This window comes from Falco peregrinus, chromosome 2, assembly GCF_023634155.1.
Source record: "Falco peregrinus isolate bFalPer1 chromosome 2, bFalPer1.pri, whole genome shotgun sequence".
Taxonomy (NCBI): Eukaryota; Metazoa; Chordata; class Aves; order Falconiformes; family Falconidae; genus Falco; species Falco peregrinus.
In genome coordinates, this window is record NC_073722.1 from 44,943,301 (window position 1) to 44,966,075 (window position 22,775).

The 22,775-nt window shown below is 42.6% G+C and overlaps 1 protein-coding gene across 3 annotated transcripts in view; it reads left to right on the top strand.

The window, feature by feature from the left end:
- FGFRL1 (fibroblast growth factor receptor like 1) overlaps positions 1–22,775 on the top strand; it is a 181,799-nt gene that overhangs the window by 142,228 nt on the left and 16,796 nt on the right. For all 3 annotated transcript variants that reach the window (XM_055795272.1, XM_055795273.1, XM_027791464.2), the window contains one exon: positions 22,238–22,318. In XM_055795272.1, coding sequence (XP_055651247.1) covers positions 22,238–22,318 — 81 coding nt within the window. The remainder of the gene's footprint in view (positions 1–22,237; positions 22,319–22,775) is intronic.

The following is a 22,775-nucleotide window of genomic DNA, read 5'->3' on the forward strand; positions in this document are numbered from 1 at the left end:
TGTATAGGGTTCTTTTAGTATTATTCTTTGCTACCATGTTTATGTCAGTTCTTCTCATTTAAAGGGAAACATCAAGTTCCTCTCGCTGTTTTTGGGTATGCCTCCACAACTGTCTTCAATGTAATGGAGTGATGACAGATGCAATTAGACTAGATACCATTGGGAGCAGCATCCACCTAGCCACGGTGGCGTGAAAGTCTTGTGTGTCTTATACTGTTGGGCAGAGTAAATCAGAATAACTGAGCAATCCTGAGTATTTGGCTAAAATTGCCCCTGCTGAGCTTGGTGCTGCTGCAACTAAATTTCTGCTGCCTGGAGAGTTTCCTCTAAACTCAGCCAGACTCCAGGAATTGCCACAGAGAGGAATAATACTTGCAAGGCAGCAAGAGCTATCTGCCTTCCCCCAAATGCCACAGAGCCACACTTCTTTATCCTTCAGTCAAGTATTCAGCTGATGCACCAGTGAGCTGTACACATGCAGCTTGCTGTGGATTTCTTACAAATGATTTTAATCCTTCGAACCACCCTCTTCACCACCACCCCCTATCATTCTGTATTGTATAAATAACCTAAAAAATGAGGGCTAAAAACATGGATTTTCTGTTCTTCATTGGAATGCTGCTCTGGTGTAACTGAGAGGAGAATTTGACCTGTTGTATCCGTTTTTGCAGAGTTCGAACTGTAATTCCAGGCCAGATTCTAATCTGTGCTTCTTGCTCATATTTCACTGAAGTTCTCAAAAAATACACATGCTGCAGACTGAAGTGCAGCATTGCAGGCAGCGAGTGACTATTATCTGGCCTGAAGAGGCTTCTGGAAATAAATAAGAAGATAGCGACCATGTTGCTGAAGTGAACAACTGATGGGTGTTTTAAGTCTTTAATTTGTTATCCTTTGCTTGGAAAAGCAGAGCATGTTTGTCTTTAGAGCAAAAGGCGGTTATTGATAGTGCTACTTAAGTGAGCAAAATAAAATGCATGCAATGACAGTTATCAAAGGTTAGGTCCCTGGAGATAAAAAGCTTTTGTGTGCATGTGCACTCCAAACCAAATCTTTCTGTGGGCCTACATAAAGTGTACAACAATGTGCTTCCCTTCTGAACTTTTTTGGGACATGGCATGGAAAGACTGTAGCAGTCTTCATGAATTCAAATCCCAGATGGGTATTGGTTTCAAAGGGAACGATGACTAGCCAGTATGTTAAATATTTTAATTCAGTAAAGCCTCCTGTTCTCCTTGATGTTTGCTAAAGTTACGTTCAGCAGCTGTAGAGGAGAATGTGCACAAGAAACCGAAGGAGAGTCCTGTGTCCTCTCCTCTTGCCTAACCAATAAATTTTAGCACTGAGTAGGCAGGCACAAGCCCTCCTCACCTTGGCCCGTGGGGTTGGGAGATGAGCAGTGAGGGGTTTAGATGGAAGTAGAGCTGCAAGCAGCTGGACCAGGTGCCGCTGGTGCTCTGAAATGTCACTTTAAAGGCTATTAACATAGTGAAGGCTTTTGAAGGCTAGTGAACTGTTTGTAGCATAATCCTTCCGCTTTTCTCCTGGAGCACTCTGCATGTTGTGCTAATAGACACTTGTGCGGATGAAGCCCACCATGTGCATAGCTCCGGAGAGAAAAATTGCAATAGGTGCTTTAACAGCAGTGGCAGATAATTACTGTTTGTGCTGTTAAGTCTGATACAGGCAGGCAGTTGGGTCTGACCTGCCCCTTTTTTTAGGTAGACTTGAATTTCTGCACACTCCAGGGTTTTCTGGATCTGGCCAAACCGTCTTGAAAGATAAGAAATTATCAACAGTAGAGATGAGGAGATTTTGGGAGAAAGGTTTTTCTTGAACTTCTTCACATTGCCAATACTTTCTGCAGTATTAGAGAATAATCCTTTCTGCAATATTAGAAGGTTGTGTGCAAACAATTCTTGGAGAAAGGGGCTGCTTTTGCAGTCAGCCAGTACAACAGCCTTTCTTCCAGAGCAGCTGCACTGGGGTTGCGTGTCTTTTGCTTTCTTCTGATATTTTTTGGCTTCTAATCTTATCTTGCTTGAACTGTGAATCAGTCTTTAGACTTGCTAGATTACCCCAGTGGATTTAAGGCAAGTCTTGATACATAGCTAATTTCTCACTGATGCCTCACTTCTCTCTGAGTGCTCACTTGGCTCTGGGCTGTCCTGCTTGGCTACCCTGGAGTGAAGGAGGCAGGTATCTACGTCTTGTGCTGAGTATGCAACAGTTGAGACATGAGGAAGAGAAACCTCTTTTCTGTCTGGCTATTTGTAAACCTGGTTTTGCTACTGAAAATTTTCTCAGCTGTGACTTTGCATTACAGGTGTCTCTGCTTTTATGTTCTGTAAGTTATGAGGCATTTAGCTCATACTCCAAGAGCATCTCCTTTGCTTTTCACAGGGCGAGGCTCAAATATGTCATTGTGCTCTACGCTGCGGCTGGTTAAATCAGTTTCTTCTTAACAACAATTTTTTCAGCTCTGAGTGTTTGATCAGCTTGTTTCTTTTCATTGTAATTTATTGCCAGTTATGTTTTCCTTGCTCAGAAGCAGTAATGTATGACATAAAAGCCAGCTCTCCCCTCCCTCCTGGGCTACACTTGTCAACTGTGTTCACTCATAGCTGCAGCCGTTTTAATAACCAGTTCCTGCTCTTAGGCATGATTAAAAAATCCAACAGCCAAGAGGTGTTGTGAAATGCAGTGATTTTGCTGTAAAAAGGCAATACTTGGACTTATCTTTCACCTTAGGGAAATGGCAAAGGTGGGAGATACTACACTAGTTGTCCAGCCTCTCTCCTAGCATGGAGTAAGGCTGTCTAGACAATTAAATTCTCACCTTTCTGAGACTAGTTGATGCCTGTTCAGTTCCTATCAAACAGCATTTCATCTGTTCCCAGTGGAACCTTGCCTCCTTATCTCTGTTGCAGGATTGTCAGCCCTTTATCAGGAGAACTGCCCAAGCTGGAGTGGCTTCACAGTGTCCAGAATTCCCACAGGGGATGTTTGTTGCTGAAGGCAAAGCACTTGTCACTTCCTCAGCTCTGGTAGGCAGGAGGGATGGACAGGTTCCTGAGAAATATGCTCTGTGGTCATGACAAAGATGAGTGACTTGTTTTAAGAAATCACAATCACAGAGGAACTCTTAGGGCCAGGTGGAGTTTATCTTACATGGGCTAGTCTCTTTCCCAGTAGCACATGGGAATGAATGCACTTGTGTACTGTCTGATCTGGTGAATGATGTTGGAAGCTTGTCCTTTGGTTAGATGTCAGAAGCACAGACCAGTGTCTGCTTACCTACTGCGCGCAGACAAGCAGTAACATATTTTGAAAAAAAGTGTTTCCTTTTAAAGCAACAGTTGTAGTAACTATGTTACCTAAGAATAAGATCTTTCTGGCACAAATTGCCAGTGAGGCCATTGACTGTGTATACAGAGCAGGATTTAATATAAGGCCTACTACTTGTAAAGCTCAAAAAACCCCAAGGTGTAGATCAAATCAGGTATCAAAGAACTCACACAAATAACCTACATAACATATGTTGTCCTAAGGCAACATATTACTAAGCAGATGGTTTTGCATCTTTCACTGCCTCTCTTTGCATTGCTGCTGCTAACTAGGTATTTCACCTTCCCATCCAGTAATATCCCTGTGCAGCAAAGGTGTGATTTAGATTTGGTTTCAGGCAGAAACTTTGAAGGGCGAAGGTGGTAATTTTATCCAGGCCTTTTTCCTAAGTAATTTGTATTGTTCTTTTACTGGGACCTTCTACAGCTTGTGCTTTCCATTGCTTTTTATTCTTTCTTTTTGTGGTCTTTTTTAACTGTGGCATTGCTTCAGTCTTACTGCTATAATCCCTTAATATGTGAAGAGAGCACTTCAGCCCTTCAGGGAGATGCCGTTGGAGAACAATTTCATGTTATTGGGTCTTCCAGTGTTCACATCCATCCTTAAACATTAATGTTCTTCATCCATTCTACTTTGAAGCCAATGAAACATTTTAATTGGCTTTAGTGTGCTTTGATCAGGCCTGTGATAGTTGTATAAGGTTGCTGTCATGCTGCACGTTGTTAAAAGTAGTTCATATTTAGCCTTTCCTCTAAAGGAATACCAAGTTTGCTCTTAGTTATTACTAACTCCTTGTAGCAGGGTCCTATTACGCAACTGGTTGTGGACAGTTGAGCAATCCTTGCCCAAAGAATATGTAATCTTAGTAACAGCAGAGAAGGCAGAATTAATACTACCATGGGTAAAAATTTGAGGCAGTAAGAGGAGTAGATAATTTGCTTATTTTTACTCAGAGACTTCAGACAGAGCTGAGAAGCAATCAGCTCCTGTGTGCCTTATACCTACACCTTGTCCTTCCACCAGTTGTTCTTGAACACACCAGCTACTCCCATTTCAGACCAGTGGAAACAGTGTACATATCTGAAAGCAGAGTCTGGCCTTTCGTATAGGAATCAATCTGCCCATTGCCATGGAGCAACCACAGAGAAACAGTATAACAGTACAAAACCCACATTGTGTATGAGATTAGGACAGGAAATATGGGATTGCAAGTTGAAACTGCATGGTAAATTTAAGTAAGTTATACACACTGACTAAAACAACATGCCTGTCTCTCTGCGTCTATGCTTGTAGCAAAGAGGCTCACAATTTGGCTGTATTTATCCTATTATTACTCCCAGTCGGTAGGAACCTATTGCTCCCAGTTTCACAAATGAGGTCCTGGGCCATCAGCAGGGAAGGTCACCTCCCCAGCAGTGGAGGAGAGCCAGGAGCCTGGCTTGGTGCTGTGCCATCTGCGCCACTTTTCCCCCTTGAAGGTGACCAAGGGGAAGGGGCTTTGACAGCTTTAAGGTAACGGCTTCCTGAAAGTTCTGAGAGATGTCTCCTACACAGTGGTCATATGGGCCATTTACTTACCAAAATGGGTATGTGTTCCCCAGCTTTACTGTCTCCAAATCAGCTTTTTAACATTGTTATTTTAAATCTATAGCTAAAAAAGGCTTTTTTACTTTTTTGTGCTTTTCCTTTTTGAAAATGGCTAATGGGGAAAAAAATACTGTTTTCAGAGGCCTTTTTATATATATATATATATAAGATTAACCCACTGTTTATAAAGCAGAAACCAATGTAATTTTTCCATTGAGCAAGCAAAACCAGAATTACTGTAAGGAACAATGGGTAAAATTAACCCTTTTTGTCTGGAGGAGATAACACATAAGACCCACTACATTACTTTGCCTGTGGAATAAAGTAGCAATGGTATTAATCCAAGCCAAACACTGAAGTTTTGCATCAGTTTTATTATTATTGCTGTTGTAGCATTTTTATAGCCAGAGCAGAAGGCTTCTGAAATTAAGGTGCTGTTTAATCTTCTGGAGACTGCTGGGCACCTACAAATCACTCATGCTATAGAAGGGACATAGCGGCCTTCTGCTCTTCATACAGAATTAATGCCACACCTTGGTTTCTGGGAAGTTTCCAATCCAGTTTTCATTTGGAATATCTGGTCACTTGAGTAACATGTAGCTTAGAAATAAAATAGAAGCAATTTTCTGCTTCATTTAAAACATAATCCTAAATTCTGCCAACTTCAGCCTGGTAGTTCAATGGAAAGGTTTCAAGCTTTGTGATTGAATATCGTGTTATGAAGTCTGCTTTGCATCTCTGGTGTACTGATAGTGTGGTTGCATTAGCTCTTGTGAAGGGGCAACATGGTGCATCACCCTTTAGACAGCTTCTCTGGAGTGCCATCCTAGCAGCAGGTCAGGCAGTTGACCTTGGGCAGGCTCTCTTTAGGGACTAATGAGCTTTACGTAGTCTGGGACAGGAAAATGTGGGCGAGTTTGAATGGAGGCAGTGGAAATCTGCCCACTGAGCTGAACAAACTCAGTTGTGCAGGAGGGCCAGCTCTCTCTTTGATGAGAAGTCCTTGCGGAAGCGACTTCTAGCAGTTTGAAATGCTGACAAATGATGGTTTCACCAGCCAGTAGTCAAATTAAGGAAGATTCATGTGGATAGTTTTCCAACAGTATAATTTTGGCGTGCTCAAAGAGCAAAGCCAGCACAGTTAAACCCTGCTTTCCTGCTGTGTTATCTCAACGGGAACTTGCCATATCACCCTGACTTGCCTCCCCCTACATGGGACTCCAAGGGAGCACATGAGAGTCACCTGGGGCTGCCACTACTATAGGTCTCAGGGCCTATAGGTAGCGCGGTCTCTAGCCCTTGGAAATGCATCAGACAGCAGATTGTACTCCAGGAGTTTACTGTAAAAACAGTGACTAATCTCTACCCAGCTGTGGTTGGTTTGGAAGTCCACAGGGATATGTAACCAGACTTCCTTGCAACAGGCTGGTGATCATTCAGTGAAATATTGGGCCAGTTTATTACATGTCATGCTGATACGGGAAAGGCCTGATTGCCTCAATCACTCAGAGATCCACTGACTCCAGCAGGGACATGTACTACCTCAAGTACTATATTTTCTTATAGAAAACTCATCCACAAATACGATCCAAAACCCCATGCTCTTGCTAGGTTCTGAGTTTACCTTTTTTTTTGAACAGGAGTGGATCTACTGTTTCATCTTTTTCAGAGTTTCATAGTTATAAGACTCCCTACATCCTATTGACTAGTGTAAGGATTTTTTTTTAGCTTGTTGTTCCCCAGCATTTTCAGCAGAAATACAGACAAACCTGTATCAAATCATTGCAAAAGCATGGCTAGTGCTGTTTGTCCTCCTCAGTTATTTTCCCTGGGCCTCCAGAAGCAGCCATGGATATGCAGCACACAAGTTGAAAACCTGAGCCACATTACAGGGTTAATCCCAAGGACTTGTTTCTTCTCTTGGAAATTGCACTTTTATTCAAAATATTCCTCTCCTTGGTTGCTTCTTCCTCCTTTCAGCGAGTCTTCTTCAGAAGAGCCCCTCTCCAGCATTCCTTCCATCCCACTGCTATGATGCCGCCTTTATTCCTGGTTGAATTACTGAAGCCTTCCCTCCCTGCAGCATTCATGCATCCCAGGGCAGGGTTTACCCCAGGCTTCCCATTGCGTAGGCCTCTGTACTGCTGCCAGACGATACTTGCAGTATATGCTGTGGGTGACTCTCTCAGCCTCTGGAATGAACTATTTTATTGCTGCCAGCTTGTCAGAGAAATCAGCTTGAAAGCTGAGCCAGAGAGCAGTCCTGGGAGCAACCAATTCAAAGTGGAAGCAAGTCACCATCGAGCGAAATAAATAGGGGAATGCCTCAGCTGGATAGTATGAGCGCTGTTTTATAAGGGAATTTCAAAGGAACCAATTAGTGTTCAATAGGGAACCAGGTCTTATATTAAAGCTTGTAAATATACAAATTGTGGTATTCTAATTAAGCATTGTTGTTTCCCGGGTTTTGTTTTTTAAGGGTATAGTTTTTTGTTTAACTGTTGTTCTTGTAAAGATTTGGCATGATCCGGGACATTTTTCTCTTCTTGGTTACCTTGCAAGGAATTTGTATTCCCACTCTGTGCCTGTGCTTTGGTGTGCGTGCTGCCACTGAAAAGGCTGTGAGCCATAAATAAAAGAACAATATGACCACAAGCACCCCCTGCAGAGGAAGAAGAAAGACATGAGTAAAATAATATGCCAGAGAAAATCGTAGACCAGATAATTCATCCAACCCTGATTATTTCTGGGCCAGAATGAGGTATTTCAAATCATAAGAAAACAACTTTTTTTTTTTTTTTTTCCTAGTGATTTCAGACCATCGGCCTATTACAATTTGATTCCATTTTAGTTGGCTGTTTGTCAAGAAAAAAATTACCAAAGGTCACTTACGAGCACTGCAGAATCAACTGCATATACGATTCTGAAGCAGAAAGACTATTTTTTCATGCGTTTCTGACACTTTCAGCCATTCAGACTCCTACGTCTTGAAAGAAAACACATCTCAGGTGTCACATTAATCTGGTTGGTATGAGATTATGGCCTGTAAATTGCTGATTTTGGATATGGATGTCTGGTTCATTTAAATGACTTCAGCATAAATAGTAATAATAGACTACAGTGGCACAGTCTTTCAGAAGACGAGACAAAAAGCTGTACTTGTTAAAACAAAAAGATACCCCAGAAGCAGGAAATTTAATATTATTAATGAAAACAGAAGGAATTATTAGGAATGTTTTCACACGATAGAGTTCCTCATTCAGGATGTATTACCATGGGGACTTTAGTAAGGGGTCCTGCTGAATCTTTTTTCCTGAACGCATCTGCAGCACTGTGAACATTCCTCCACTATAACCTATGATGTATTTGTAACATTTGCATGTAATCTGTCAGGCAGAGCCTCTGCTATAGAGCGTGGGAGTTTTGGGCCCATGGGATTTGTGAGGCTACAGATGCAGAAGTTGAAGTCAGTCAGATTTGTGGCACAGATAGGGGTTTCCCCAGTGTTAGGAAAAGTGACGAGTAAGCCCTGAGTACACTGCAATCAGACTGTGCACAAGCTAGTCTCACAAGGTTTCCGCTTTTAAGGTTTGGATGTGTTTTGGCATTGGAGTTCTCCTCTTAAGCCAATCCTCCACAATTTTTCAAGGTTCACCCACAAGTCATAATTACCCGGGAGGATAGCAGCACATGGATGCAATGAAATGCATTCATAAAAGTGCTTGTTTTTGCATTGATGGGGCTCTAACTGCTTGTTATCTCTGAGCATGATTTAGAGGGACATAAATGTAGCGTCTCAGTCTTACACATTCATAATTCCTTCCATCAAAAAATCTCAAAGCATTTTACGCACAGATGTAACCAGATAATATGTCCTGTTGTCTGTGTGGCATCTCCAACATTGGTTATCATCATTCTAAACCATATGCCAGGGTCTAGAGTATTCCATGAAGTATTTTACATGGGAGGAATACATGTAAATAGAATATCTGGCAATCTATGAATGGCTCACAGGATTTTAATCAACTGCACAGTTTTAAAATTGGCATTTAAATCCCTCTCACATCTGTTGTTTAAAATAGCCAACAGCGTGTGGGATACATTCAGTATGCAATATTCATATGAGTATGTTAATAATAGTATACATTATCACAGTAAAAAATAAGGTGTGTGACTGCAGTGCTTGTTAGAGTAACTATTCAGAGGTTTTGAAGAAAGCATTGTTTAATTGTAAAAAAGTAAATATCCCCCTGCCCCCTGACAGATAATACTGAGATATTTTCTTTGTATATTTTGAACAGAGGACTTAAATGTTCCCATTTGCACCCTTGGTGCACACTGTGGCTTCCAGTGCTCTCTAAGAGCAGTCCTTATGGGGTAACTCATGTAAAAAGCTAATAAACTGCACCTGCTTTGGCTTCTCAGTATCAAAGAAGGTGAAATACTTCTTGGAAAAAGTTGTTTATGGATCATCTAGGCAAGGTCATAGGTGACAGCTAACTCTGGTTAGGTGTTAGCTAGCACTGGTTCATTGACGAGCACTGAATACAAATGGCAGCCCTAGTCTGCCTTCTCAATGCATTGGTATGGTCTCCACGCCTTTGTTCCCCAACTGCAGAACTGTATTACTCATGCAGACTCTCTGCCACTCTTCCTTCACCTCAGTGAAGCCTTTAAAAGCTTCCAGGTAAGAAGTGCACTAACATGGGGTGTGTTGCATCTCTGACTGTACAGGGTTCTGAGTGTTGGGGAGAGCTGTACCCTCACTCTCCAAAAGAATCAGTAACTCTACAACTGAGCACCCAAAAGCTGTTGAACTCTACCTAAAATAATCTTGGGTTTCACGTGTTTTCTTAGGTAACTTCTGTCTCTGGTCCTTTCTGATTCTAAGCTGGTTGTTGTTCCCATACACTACTGGTCATGTGCTAGGACAGGCATTTTAAAAAAACCAAAACACCAAAACATAAAAAACACGAGGGAATTTAATTCCATCCCACAGGAATGACTGTACTACACTAGTCATTGTTTTGAAGTATGTTTTAGAAATTTGTAATGACAGCATTGGGATTATACAGTTAATTGTGGAGCAACCATTTTTACAATTTGTGTTTTACCCCACATGGAAAGCTATAATTTACTCCAAGTAATTAGGTTAGGTTTAATTTTGGCGAGACATAGGCCCATATTATCCTGTGTAATATACTGTAATCCTCACTTTAGGTAGGGTGCCAAGTATTCCGTTTGTTTTGGGAGCCAGCAAAATTGCCACTTGTCCGGAGTTGTTCTTGGACAGAATTGTGAAAGTGGTAACGTTTTGCTACTTAAACCATTTTATTATTAGTCTGACAATGACCCAAAGATATATGTATCATTCACTGAATATTATGTGAAGGTGTATGGCACTTCCCTAATAAAATTATGTATTTAACAGCATATGAGGGCAAAGGAAAGGCTTGACATCATCAGACACTGAGGCTACCTTCTGTCTTTCATGGTTGGACCCCAAAATCTCAATTTCTTTAGCTTCTTGTCATGCTATAATGTACAGTGGTCAGAGAGATTACACCACTGCCATATTGCTATTACACTACTGCATATCAGTTTGTTAATAAAAGATAAATCTAAGTTTAAAAAAAAAAAAAGGCAAGCTGAAATTTGTTTTTCCTCTGTAGCCCTTCGGATGCCTTTTCTGTACTTTCTGTCTTAGTGGTTTACCTGTCCTTTAGAAAGTCTGTTTATAAAAAAATATTATGTAGTCATAAGTTGGTAGCTGTTGAAGGGCTGACAGCTGCAAATTACATATTTTTTAAAAAATCCATATTTATTACATAAATGGACTGTTTTCTGAAATAATTCTCTTCTGAAATCTGAGAGGAAGGATTCCCTAACATTTTATGCCTTACTGAATATACCTAACATCTTAGACACTGAGATTTTTATATGTTCTGTAATGTCCAATTAAAAACTGTCATCAAGTCGATTTCTTAGCATTTTTACCACTTATGAGTGCTGTTATTTCTTGAAATCCAAGTTAAAACGTAATAGGCCAATGATGGATCTTGATGAGGTGTAAAATCACACCTGGGGCTCACTTTTCCCATTAAAGATGTTAAGCAGCAGTCCTTTCCGAGAGGTAATTTGGTAGTTGTCATACTGCACAGGATGTTTCATTTTCTTCCATAGGAGATATTTTTACTTTTCTACCAGAAGACTATGAGATATGTAAGCCCATAAAGAATGTTCCAATAATTTTCATACTGGTGTTGAAGAAACAGCTGGATCCACATTCCTGTCTAAGTCCAGCATTGAAATTCCCAGTTCATCATGATGGATTGGGTAATTCCACACTAAAGAATTAACTCAGTGTTTGGAAGGGACAGGATTGTACGATTGATTATTTTCGTTTGATTATAAATGCCATCCAAAAATAATTCCTGTACTCAGTCACTGACATATAACCTCTCTTTCTTTCCAGCCCCTCTGGAGATTTCTTTATGCTGGCAATTTTGACTGTGTGAACATTCAGGGAGATAGAACATGTATCAGTGATGTTCCTGCACATCTTGGTGAGGGAAATAAAAAACATCGATCACTGCTGCTAGGAAGGGGAGTGATAGAGGTGTAACTATGGGGAACAGCAGCTGTGTAGTGGTTAAAATAGAAGGCTGAGAGCCAGGTCTTATCAGTTTATCCTCGGCTCTGCTGTAATCTTCTTCTTATCATTAACCTTGCATTAGTCCTCTCAGCGGCATGCTTCCCTCCCCCAACCCTAAGCAATTCAGGATTGTTGAAGATGGAATTTTGGCCTATGTTCTTGGGTGGAGTGTTCATACCACCTCGCTTTTGGCACCCAGTGTACGTGGCTGAGGCCCACTCCATCATCTCTTCCAGTCAGGGAAGAGAGGTAGATGTCAACCTGACCTTCTTCGCAATCTCACTCCTAACTTGGGCACTAGGATTAGGTTTCTAAAGTAAGAACTATTTCAATATGTTTATTTGTCTGATAACAATTAAAATCACATAATTCTTCCCAATTTTTATAAACTTACTCTAAGTAACTAATGATTTATTATTATAAAAAATAAATGGGAAAATTGTTATAAATTCAGATAGGCTGATTGGTGTTATAAATGAAGCTTTCATTTATAAAAATACAAGACCCTCATCATTCCCCCACCAGGCCAAAACAGGTGGATGCTAAAAAATATGTTTCTTGAGGAACTTAGGAACCTTAATACTTGCGACATCTACTCCATGCCTGCACTACTCAAGCAGTAAACTCTTTAAGCAGGCTCTGTCTTTTGTACTGTGTTTAAATAACGTCTAATATACTGGGAATCTGTCTCTTAAGAAAATCTTGATACTATCACAGTTCAAGTAACAAAAAATACTGGGAAATATTATCAAGTTGTTCGATGTCTGGAACAGCTGATTGGTAATTGCTGTCTTTTTGGTGGTACTATTGTGTGCTCAGAAAGTGCTGGTGACAAGGCAGAAATCTAACCACTCCTCTTGTTCTCTGATTTCTTCTCTCTTTCATCCTCTCCAGTAGTAGATCAAGAATATAACCGCAGACTGGTGCCTGTGGTGCAGAGCTCTTAGGGCTGCTGTCTGTGTGTCCTGGAGCATGCTGATAAAAAAAGTAAACTCAATAGCACAACAAAGAAGGAAGAATTGTTTTCTTGCCCCCTATAGAATGGAGACCTGTAGGCAGGCGGGAGGTCCTGGTGTCTGGCAGAGTCGGCATGGCAGAAGGCCTGTGATTGCCTTTGCAATATAATTGTTATAATGGTAGCCCAGGGAATTGCAGTGGTTCAGTGAAAAGCTCCAGCCATTTCTCTGTGTGATTCTTTGTGTGGTTACAGCAAGAGCTGGAGCATCCCTATGTGCAGATGTGCCACGACTGAGAATGTGTCTTAGATGACTTTGTGAGCCATGTGGGTAGTGATAGACCACAAAGAGCAGGGGAAGAACTAAACCTTCAGGGAGGGTTCTCCCTCCACAGCTTTATGGAAAGTGGTTGGGGAAGGAGGAAAAAGAGTTAGAAAGTAGGCGCAGATCTAAACCAAACACAGAGTCATGGGCACAAAGAAGGGGAGGAGAGAGATGAACATGGTATGCATAGGTCTTATCCTGCATGGACTCAGAGGAGCTCCATGCAGGAGCTCAACAGAACTCCAGAGTTCATCTGGACAGATATAGCCAATAGAGAATTTTTTTATGGTCTTCAAGGGCTCCTTTTCCATGAACATCCTCTTCTGTTGTGCTTTTCCATTCTTATCAATCATACCATAGTTACAGTAACAGTGAAAGAGTTACTAAAACTAGATGAGGCAACTTTGGCAAATGGATTTGTAAAATCTCCGGTTCAGCCATAGTTAGACCATTATAACTTTAAGTGTTCCAAAGACTGAGGCTGGAAAGCTGCCCATCGAAAAAGGACCTGGGGCAGTTGGTCATCAGCTGGCTGAATATAAGCTGGCAATGTGCCCAGGTGGCCAAGGAAGCCAACAGCACTGTGGCTTGTATCCGAAACAGTGTGGCCAGCAGGACCAAGGAAGTGACCATCCCCCTGCACTCAGCATTGGTGGGGCCGCACCTCAAATACTGGGTTCAGTTTTGGGCCCCTCATGACAAGAGGGACATTGAGGTGCTGGAGCGTGTCCAGAGACGGGCAGCGGGGCTGGGGCAGGGGCTGGAGCACAAGTCTTGTGAGGAGCAGCTGAGGGAACTGGGAGTGTTTAGCCTGGAGAAAAGGAGGCTTGGGGGGACCTTATCGCTCTCTACAACTACCTGACAGGAGGCTGTAGCAAGGTGGGTGTCGATCTCTTCTCGCAAGTAACAAGCAATAGGATGAGGGGAAACAGCCTCAAGTTGCACCAGAGGAGGTTTACATTGGATATTAGGAAAAAAATTCTTCACTGCAAGGGTTGTCAAGCATTGGAACAGGCTGCCCAGGGAAGTGGTGGAGTCACCATCCCTGGAGGTATTCAGAAGCTGTGTAGATGTGGTGCTTAGGGACATGGTATAGTGGTGGGCTGGGAAGCGTTAGGTTTAATGGTTGGACTCAATGATCTTGAAGGTCTTTTCTAGTCTAAATGATTATATGATCCTATGAAATAGAACTTCTTTCTTTTCTTCTGGGTGACTATTCCGTAGCCTAGCAGATGCCCCTCTTGGGAAGCTTTCACATATGTTCAGTTTAAATACTCTCATTTTCTATCTCATTACTTGTGTATTAATCCCTTTATATGCCTTAAATACTCCACTTTTTTGAAGTTCCATCTCTCCACCTTACACGTTTACCTCTCTAAGAAAATATGTGATCCCATTCCGTACCAAAGTTTTTAATCAAGCCTAAACAATAAACCACAGCATTCTTTAGTGATCTACAAGAATATGGATCAGGAATATGTCTGTTTTGGACTCCCAGCAGTATTAAGAAGGAATCTGTGGTAAAAGAGTTAGCTCAGGTGCTGGTAGCAGCTTATGCACAGCATTGCTAGATTCTCTGTGGACTGCTAAAACTCTATTTGCCTCTGCTATTGGAGCTAGACTGGTACCAGCTTGTGAAATAGACTGGCTCTGATATGTTTATACTACCACTTGGTCCCTTCTTTCATTCTGTGGGAGTTAAGTTGTCTTTGGTCTTAAAGCAGTCACTTCTGATGTATGTTCACCTGCATGTTGAGATGAGGGATGCAGCAATAACCATCAATTAAGAGCTCTGTCATGTACAGGTAATAGGATGGGCAGGTACACCCTCATAACTTCAAAATGTGAGTTACCGATCTAACTAGGGACAGAAGTCTTGTTTCTTCGCTACCCAGCCAGAGCTTTGGTCTGTAGACTGTGGAGCCTCTCCAGTGTTTCAAGAAGCAGGTGGGCTGCAGGCATTTGTTTGAAAAGCATCCTACTTACAGAGAGATACCCAGTGCTGGGGCTGAAGTGAAATCCATGAAAATTTTTGCATGGAAATTCTCATGAAAATGGCCAGAGCTGAAAATACCAAAAAGCCACTAACACAAACATATTTTATTTTTATTTTCAGGAAATTCCAGTATCAATACCTCTCGTTATTTTTGGCCAACTGGAGTCACAGGCAGTAAAGTCTTTAGTGCCCATTACAGAGGCAAATTCTCTGCCAGTAACCTTTTAGTTTGTGTTGGTTTTGTTGTGGGTTTGTTTGGTTTTTGGTTGGGTTTTTTTTTGAGAAAAGTAGAGTGTTCCTTGGCTATGCACTCCTCTGAGTGGGTTCCTTCTTTTTCATCTTGAGGGGTTTTGTTTGGCTGGGCCCACAGAGAGGGGTTTCCTCCATGAGATCTTTTTTCTTCCCTCCAAATATTTCTGATCCCTTTGCTTTCACTGTGCCTTTCCAAATAAATTCTCAACATGTTTCCTGTCTTTTCACAGCATCAGCACTGTTAATACAGTAGGTGACACTGTTAATAAAGTAGGCAGGTTAAAGAATGGTGAGCATGAGATGAAGGGCTGATAGGGGAACTGTTAAAAACATTCAGAATAGTATCTGAGATTTATACCAGGTCTGTGTTAGTGGGATGAGTTCATTGAATTTTTTCTGACTGCCTCTGGCAGAAGGGAGGGTTCAGAGAGGAGGCTTGCTAAATTAGACCTCAGTGATGGGAGGACATTCAGAGGTAGTAAAGATGAGGACTTTGCATCTTAATCTTCTTCATGATATCAAGTCAGCCTTGGGATTTATCTATAGATCACCAGTCTCAAGGATCCTGAAGCCATAATTCAGACCTCGCAAAACCACAAAACAATCTGAAAAATCACAAGATCTTAAAAACTGAGGGTTTGTCCCTTTTCCTCCAAGATTTTAGGGTATATTTGTGTAGAGGTCTTCTTTACAATCACAGATGTTAAGAATTGTTATTCAATGAAAAAAAAAAAAAAAAAAAGATTCTCAAGTAGTCACTTTCCAGGATCAAGTTCCTTCAGAAACACCTCTAGTATCACAAGACGAGCAATAAAATCCTGATGGCTGGCAGTGGTGGCTTTCAGATGAAAATCATGTGGTAGCCAGTAGGTTGGGATGTGTTTCCCTAGCCACTGGGAGTTACTACTACCTGAAATTCTAGTGAGACCTGGAGGGTTAATCCCAATTAAGGAGATCTGGGGAAACCAAGTGCCTTAATCCCCACAAACCCAGTGATAAAGTTGTTGCTGCCTGCCTACGTATATAGCTCATGAACCATTCATCTGGGCATCAGGTGAACCAGTCAGGATAGCAGAATACTCCCTAAAACAAAGTACAGAATGATCTTTCCCTTGCGTTTCCCTTAAATTCCAGCAAATATTACAGGAAATACTGAATTTATCTGAGATAAACTGCAGAAACCTACTTTTTCAGATTGTACTTACTTTCATGTGTGTTTATCTTCAGTCTGCTGCACCATTAAGACTACTGAAAAACAAGTCCAGTCACTTCGTGGTCTCAGTTTATGGTGTGTTCCGACCCCTCAGTTGTACTGGTTAGGCTCAGCAGAACAAATTTTGATTTAACTCCTAGGAAGGCCCAAGACCCACCTCCCACAAGCAACGTGTGTTTTGTCACTCACTGGACACCAGTGAAGGATGTTGGGGAGCAAATATGATGTGCAAATGTGATGCATCTGGGTAAACACGAGAGTCAGCTCTTCAAGCTGGAGTTCAGAGAGGTCTCTTTCATTCATCCATGGGAGAAGGCCTCATTATAATTGTTCAAGCCTGACCGGATTACATCACTTTCCTCCTCATTTCACTCCCTCCCCACTTGCCTACCTCCTTTCATTTACACCCCTTGTTCCGCAGCAGCGTTTAGCAGGGGCTGCCTTAATGATGCATGCTGATCGCTTCATTCCCCATTGCCCCCCCATCACCTCCCCCAGGGCTTTGAAGTGTGCTCAGGTCTCAGGCTCCAGTTCAGAGGTCACTTTGTTTATTTATGCAAAGCTGGCTCATCTGTGAAATGGGGCTTTCAAGGCCTCTGACATCAAAGACTCCAAATCTGGTCCCGTCAAGTCAGAGTAGGGACGGGCCTTGCATTATAACAAATTAAAGCAACTTCGTGAATCATAGAGAAATACTACAGCTAGATTTTTGCTTCAAAAATAGGGCTGTTGTTTTGACTGGTGGATGCTCGGCACATAGTATTGGCCTGAAAACCAGTCAGACCCATTCAGCTAAAGCACAAAGCCTTCGTGGAGAGTCTGTGGGTAAATAAAATTTGATCCTGGCTCAGTAACAGTCTGTGAATATTTCCCATCAGTTCCTCTCAGAGCCGGACCATTATGCAGAATTTTCCATTTGTTTTAAATTTTAGGAGGGAATGGAACAATTCTGGTATGGTAATAAACAGTAACTATACCCTGCTTATGTGGCACTCTTTGTCCCGTAGGATCCCCAAATTGCTTTGTCAGTTGATGGAGTTACAGACAGAAATCCCTTTTCTGCAGAAATCCAGCCTGCTTTGGGACAAAGGGTAGACCAAAAAGGCACGTGGTAGGCAATATGTAAAGAGCATCGTGCTTTCTGGAGTGAGAAAGAGTAATTTGGCCCATGACATCAGCACTAATAATCAGGGCCTCGTACACTCAGATGCGCCAAGTCTCATGCAGAACCAGTTCCAGGACTGCCCATTCAGCCCCATCACATGCTTCCCCAGCACACCACCAGCATCTCAGTCCTGTGGCATCTCAGACCTAGAAGCCAGCTTGGAACGAGATCCTGAAGCAAGAGGGAGGCAATGGCTGGAGAGCAGCTGGGTATCATGCCACTGGGATGACATTCCTGAACAATGGGCTGATGCCTCTGGATCCATCCTGGCCCTGTCTTGTATGGCCAGATGCAGTATTTGAAGGGCAAGGGGCTACATGAGTTTGTCCCATGCCTCCAAGTCTATCACCTGACATGATATTGGAGCCTTTGACTTCAGGTTTCTTGACCAGCCAGCATGCTTTGTAACACAGTAGAACCAAATCGTACAGTGAGGACACCTAAATCAGGTATATATTTTCTTAGCCTCAGATACTCGTGACATAAAATTAGTCAGTGATTATTTTTCAAGGCAGGTTTTCCACTTTGTCTTCCAACTGGCTGCTTTTCTAAGCCTGTGAGACTGTCCAAGAAGTCCAGTACAGGATGACCTTCCAGTATAGGTCACAGAAAAGGGAGCTTGTAGGAAACTTCAGCAGCTCATCCTTCTTAGCACTGCCTCTTGCGGTAATCTGCTGGCAGCAAAGCTGGCAACGCTGCATAGCTGGGCCCTGCTGCCCTTTGGCTGCAGGCTGATTTTTTTTGTGTGTACTTGTCACCCTGACCTGCCTGCCTCTGTGGGAGGTGACAAGAGCATGAGTAAGCAATCGGCTTATTAGGTCATTTTTGAATATAGTTAAGACTCATGTGATTTCTGTTACTAACCCATTGCTTTGTATGCTGGTCAGACATATCTGAATGTGGCTTATTTTTTCAGCTCCACTCTCTGTCTAATAAGGCTATTGCCAGGCCAGTTGCATTTGTAAAGCTTGTGATGAAACGTGAACAGCAGGTCATTAGATCTGGCACTATTAACCACCTTCAGGCTGCAGGTTTGGGCTGAACCAGGTGCCTCTGAACTTTAAGGAAATTTGACTTTGCTTTTAGTGTCATAGATCCCTCTCTGGGAGTGAGCAGGCTGACCAGAGTGTGTTTGTGGCACAGAAAGATATCCAGCCTTTCTAGCACAGGGACTAGAACAACTGCAAAAGTGTTACCCTACCCTAGGAAACCACTTGGTATTAAAATGAAAAAATAAGAAAGTTCTTCAAATCAGAGGGAGAGAGATTCTTCCCATGCATCTGCAGTACTAAGTTTGGATGGGGCAGGTGGAGGTCAAAGCTTGGTGATGTCTGAATTAGACAAGGGTCTTCCATCCTAAGGGTGTTCCTGAGATATTGGTCTCCCGCAGTGCTGTTCCACTTTATGTAATAATGAGCTCTTTTTTGGCTCTCTGAGACCACAGTTCAGAGTTTAAGACACCCAAGGTGCAAGAGGGGAGGTTCAAATCCCTTTCTGAATGCAGCAGAAGGGGGGCTTGAAGCTGGGTCACTCACATCCCAGGTTAACGCTTTATCGTTGTATCACTGGCTATTCTGCTGCCTCACTCACACTTCTAAGTTTGCCTGGAGACTCCTGGGTTTCAGGGAATCTTCCCAAAATTTGTTTCATCCAATTTCTGGATCTCATGAATCAGCTTTTTTCCTACAGTTCTTAAGGGTGCATTTGCTCACATAAGTCACGCTGAAGGTAGCAGCCCAATTCACTGCATATTGCAGCTGGAAGGGAGACTGCTGTAACATCCCTCACCTGCTGTGCAGCTCTGGGGACGGGAAGGAGTAGTTTTGCTCTCCATGAGTTTCCATGTTTATGACATTTCCTCCTTCCCGCGAGACTTCTGCTATGTGTTGTTGTTAACGTTACCACATTCCTAACAAACATGAAACGAGCTCCAGTGGATCTAAACCAACATGCCTAAATGCATGCAGTTAGTTATTTAGGTCTTGCTCCTCCGCCAAATTATCTATTTCATAGGCTCAGCAGGGTGACATTTGTTATCCTGATCTCTTCCCCCAAAAAAGACTTTTTCTGTTTGGTAGGTTTGGTAGGTTACTCCTCAGGTTTGCGATTTGTCAGGATAACAACCAAAGAAGCATCTTCAAAGGATCAAACAGATTCAGAGCAATTTTACTTACATCAAACGCTTGGCAGCATGTCAAGGGGCGTTGAGAACGCCAGTCAGTGTAGGCAGGAGGAGTGCACATGGGCTGATATACTGTAACATGAGGCGGGAGGCGAGGGAGGATACACTGCTTTTTGTACATCAAGCTGAGTAGGATTAAGATATAATTGACAGAACATCGCCACTTAAACATCTTAACCACTTTTAAGATATTCGGCAGTTAACAATGGGCAGGAATCCTACATCTCTGACCGCAGTTTTTCTTTCTTTTCTGTTACCCAATGCATTTTTCTAATTGTGCTAAGGGATTTACTAAGTTCTCTGTCAGAGAGCATCCAAGATTTCATTCATAGTACTACTGATATTTATGTGAAAAATTGTGCAAGTGCCAGAAGATAATCAATTCAGTATTTTGACTGAAAGGAGACAATCTGTCATATGCAAGCCATCATATATAATGGGTATATATGTATTCCCTGCATTTGTCTTGCCAAGGTTGTAAAAATAAATTTTCAAAAAGCAGCACATGGGTTACTTGCCTCCTCTGTAACACAGGCTATGGGCCAGCCTCAGCGGAGCCTCGATGGTACGTTTGCACTCGTGGCACTTGGTGAGAGTTGATGTTTCCTGAAGAGTTGATGTTTCCTGAGTGTGACTGCATTTCACATGCTTCCCTGCAGTTTGGGCTGGGAGCTGGCCAGGGCACCCGGGAAAGCCTCTGGGTTTCCAGTGATGGATGGAGGTGAGAGAAGGTGGGAAGGGGCAGTCAGCTGCAGTGAGCTGCTGAAGTAAGAGCATGGCGTGCTGCTGCCCTGAAAGTTTTCTTTTCCCCTTGAAGTGACAGCTGTACATGCCTCCAGGGGAAACTGTGCTGAAGTAACCACAAGGAGAAGAACCTGCCAGGGTCGAAGGGGGGACAAACCCGTATGGTATTGCAGGCTTTCTGCTTAAGGGACAGCGGCAAATGAGAGGGGAGCATGTGCTGGCGTAAAATGCCCCATGCTGAAGAGACAGGATGATTTTCCAAAATAGCAGAAACTGGGGTCAGGATGGGGTTAAACACACATTCTCTCAGAGAGACTGCACATGTTTATGCACTGAACACTGTTTAAGCACAACCCAACTTCTGAAACAACTGTAGAGAGCAGTTCTATTTGTCTATTTTGGGGACAGATGGGACGGGACGATCATGGTCACGTATAAGCTGAGCTAAGTTTTTCCTCTCTGCTGTAGAGATTATAGAATGAAATTTCCTCTCTTTTTCTCATGAGACCTTTTTCTTATGGGTTTTAGGAGCTGGGCATTTGGAGGGATTCATTCCTTAGGTCAGATATTTCTACTTCTCTTGATTATTATTTTTTTTTACACCGTTGTGGAGCAGTTCCTTATTGAGGTGAATTTTTCCCAGCCTTCACCTGACCTGTCTCTGAAAATCAAACTTCACACACTTCATTGTACTTTAACTAGGAGCTGAGCAGCTCTTGAGCAAGATCTTCACCTCAAATCCAGCTGCTGTATGGGGTGTGCCACCTATAGTGCACAGGAGTAGCCTTGGAAGAGCCATACTTTGCTGTGTCATCACCTGTAGGTGTCTGAAGTCCCTCAGGTGGATGTCCTTCCTGGTGTGATGCATTGCTGTAAGAATGAAAAGGATGCTCTGAGCTGAATACTTGTGCAGTGCAAGTTGGGCTGTTACTGGAGGGGAAAGAACTTCACATCTGGGCACTGCAGAGGTGTGAGGCCACCAGCATCACCTGAGTTGCAGAAGGAGGCTCAGGGCACTCTCCTACTCCCTTGGCCCTTGTGGAGACCTTGTAGGTGGCCACATCACAGCAGCAATTTGAAGTGGGGGCTGCTAGAGAAGTGGGGGTTTCACCTGGTGATGATTTCTATTTCTTCTAGCAGTACAGGGCACAGAGCTGAGATGTTGATGCTGCTCTGTGGTAGTGGCATAGACAGCCAGAGTGATAAGGGATGAAGCGGTATGTCAATACAGGTGGATGGGTTTGTTAATTAAAAAAACCCCAACCAAACAGCTTTTCAATTCACTATTGCTTTCTCCAGCCATAGCTTTGCATTCAGCATTTCTGGGGGGCTCATTTGACCCTAGACCTACTTGCTTTCCTGATTTTGTGTGGAAGCTGAAAAGTGAATTAGTGGCCCTAATTCCACTGCTTGTGCTTGGTGTGACTGATCACATAAGTCTTCCTCCACCTCCTAGGTTTAATTATCTGTAATTTTGATTTATACCATTATTTGCATACAAGGTACAACAGACCAGTTCCTCCTAGGGAACAGCAACCTGTAAACGTAAACAAAGAGGCTTTTGTCAGCTATTAATGGAAACACTGATTAATCTCCCGTTGCTTTGGTAGCCTGCCGAAAAGCTCATAAAGTGGCAAACTAAATTGTTCATTATACTGGCCAGGCTGTAGGTGCCAGGTTGTGGATGCCAAATGTATATTGAATGTGTTTCAGCTGCATGGTGCCTTCAGGAGGAAATGCAAACTCTTGTTATCATGCCGCTGTGCTGCAGGAAACCTCCTTAACATCTTCCTTTTCCTTTCCTTTCCTTTGCAGATGATGCCAGCTCAGGAAAGGAAAGCCAGGTACCTGAAGGCTCTAATGGGGAATATGAAGATCATTCTGGGAAGCAATGGGGTAAGGAGCAGTGTATGCTTTTTGGTTTTCCTTGGTTCTTGGTTCAGTGCTGTTCACGTGGCATGTTTCTCAGTTGCTGAAGAAAAGGAAAGACAGAGCGACTGCAGTGAGTTCTCCCTACAGATGGTCAAATAAAATCCAGAGTGTCAGCTGAATGTGTTAGTGTGAATGGATCCCATCCAAGGGTCCTTCTGTGAAATGCAGCCCGTGGTCCCCTCTAGGGCCCCCTGCCATATACCCCAGCATGGTTCTCCCTTGCATTTGTTTTTCTGGGCAGTGACTTTCTTTTGCGTGTGCAGCTATTATAGCTTTCATAGACTCTATATAAAAGGCATATTGACTTTTACAGCAATATTTCCAAAAGCCTTCAGTGCCAACATAACACTGATCCCACTGAGGGCAAATGGGAGGTCTGACTTCACTTCAGGAGAATTAGCATTAGGCCAAAGCTGAGTAT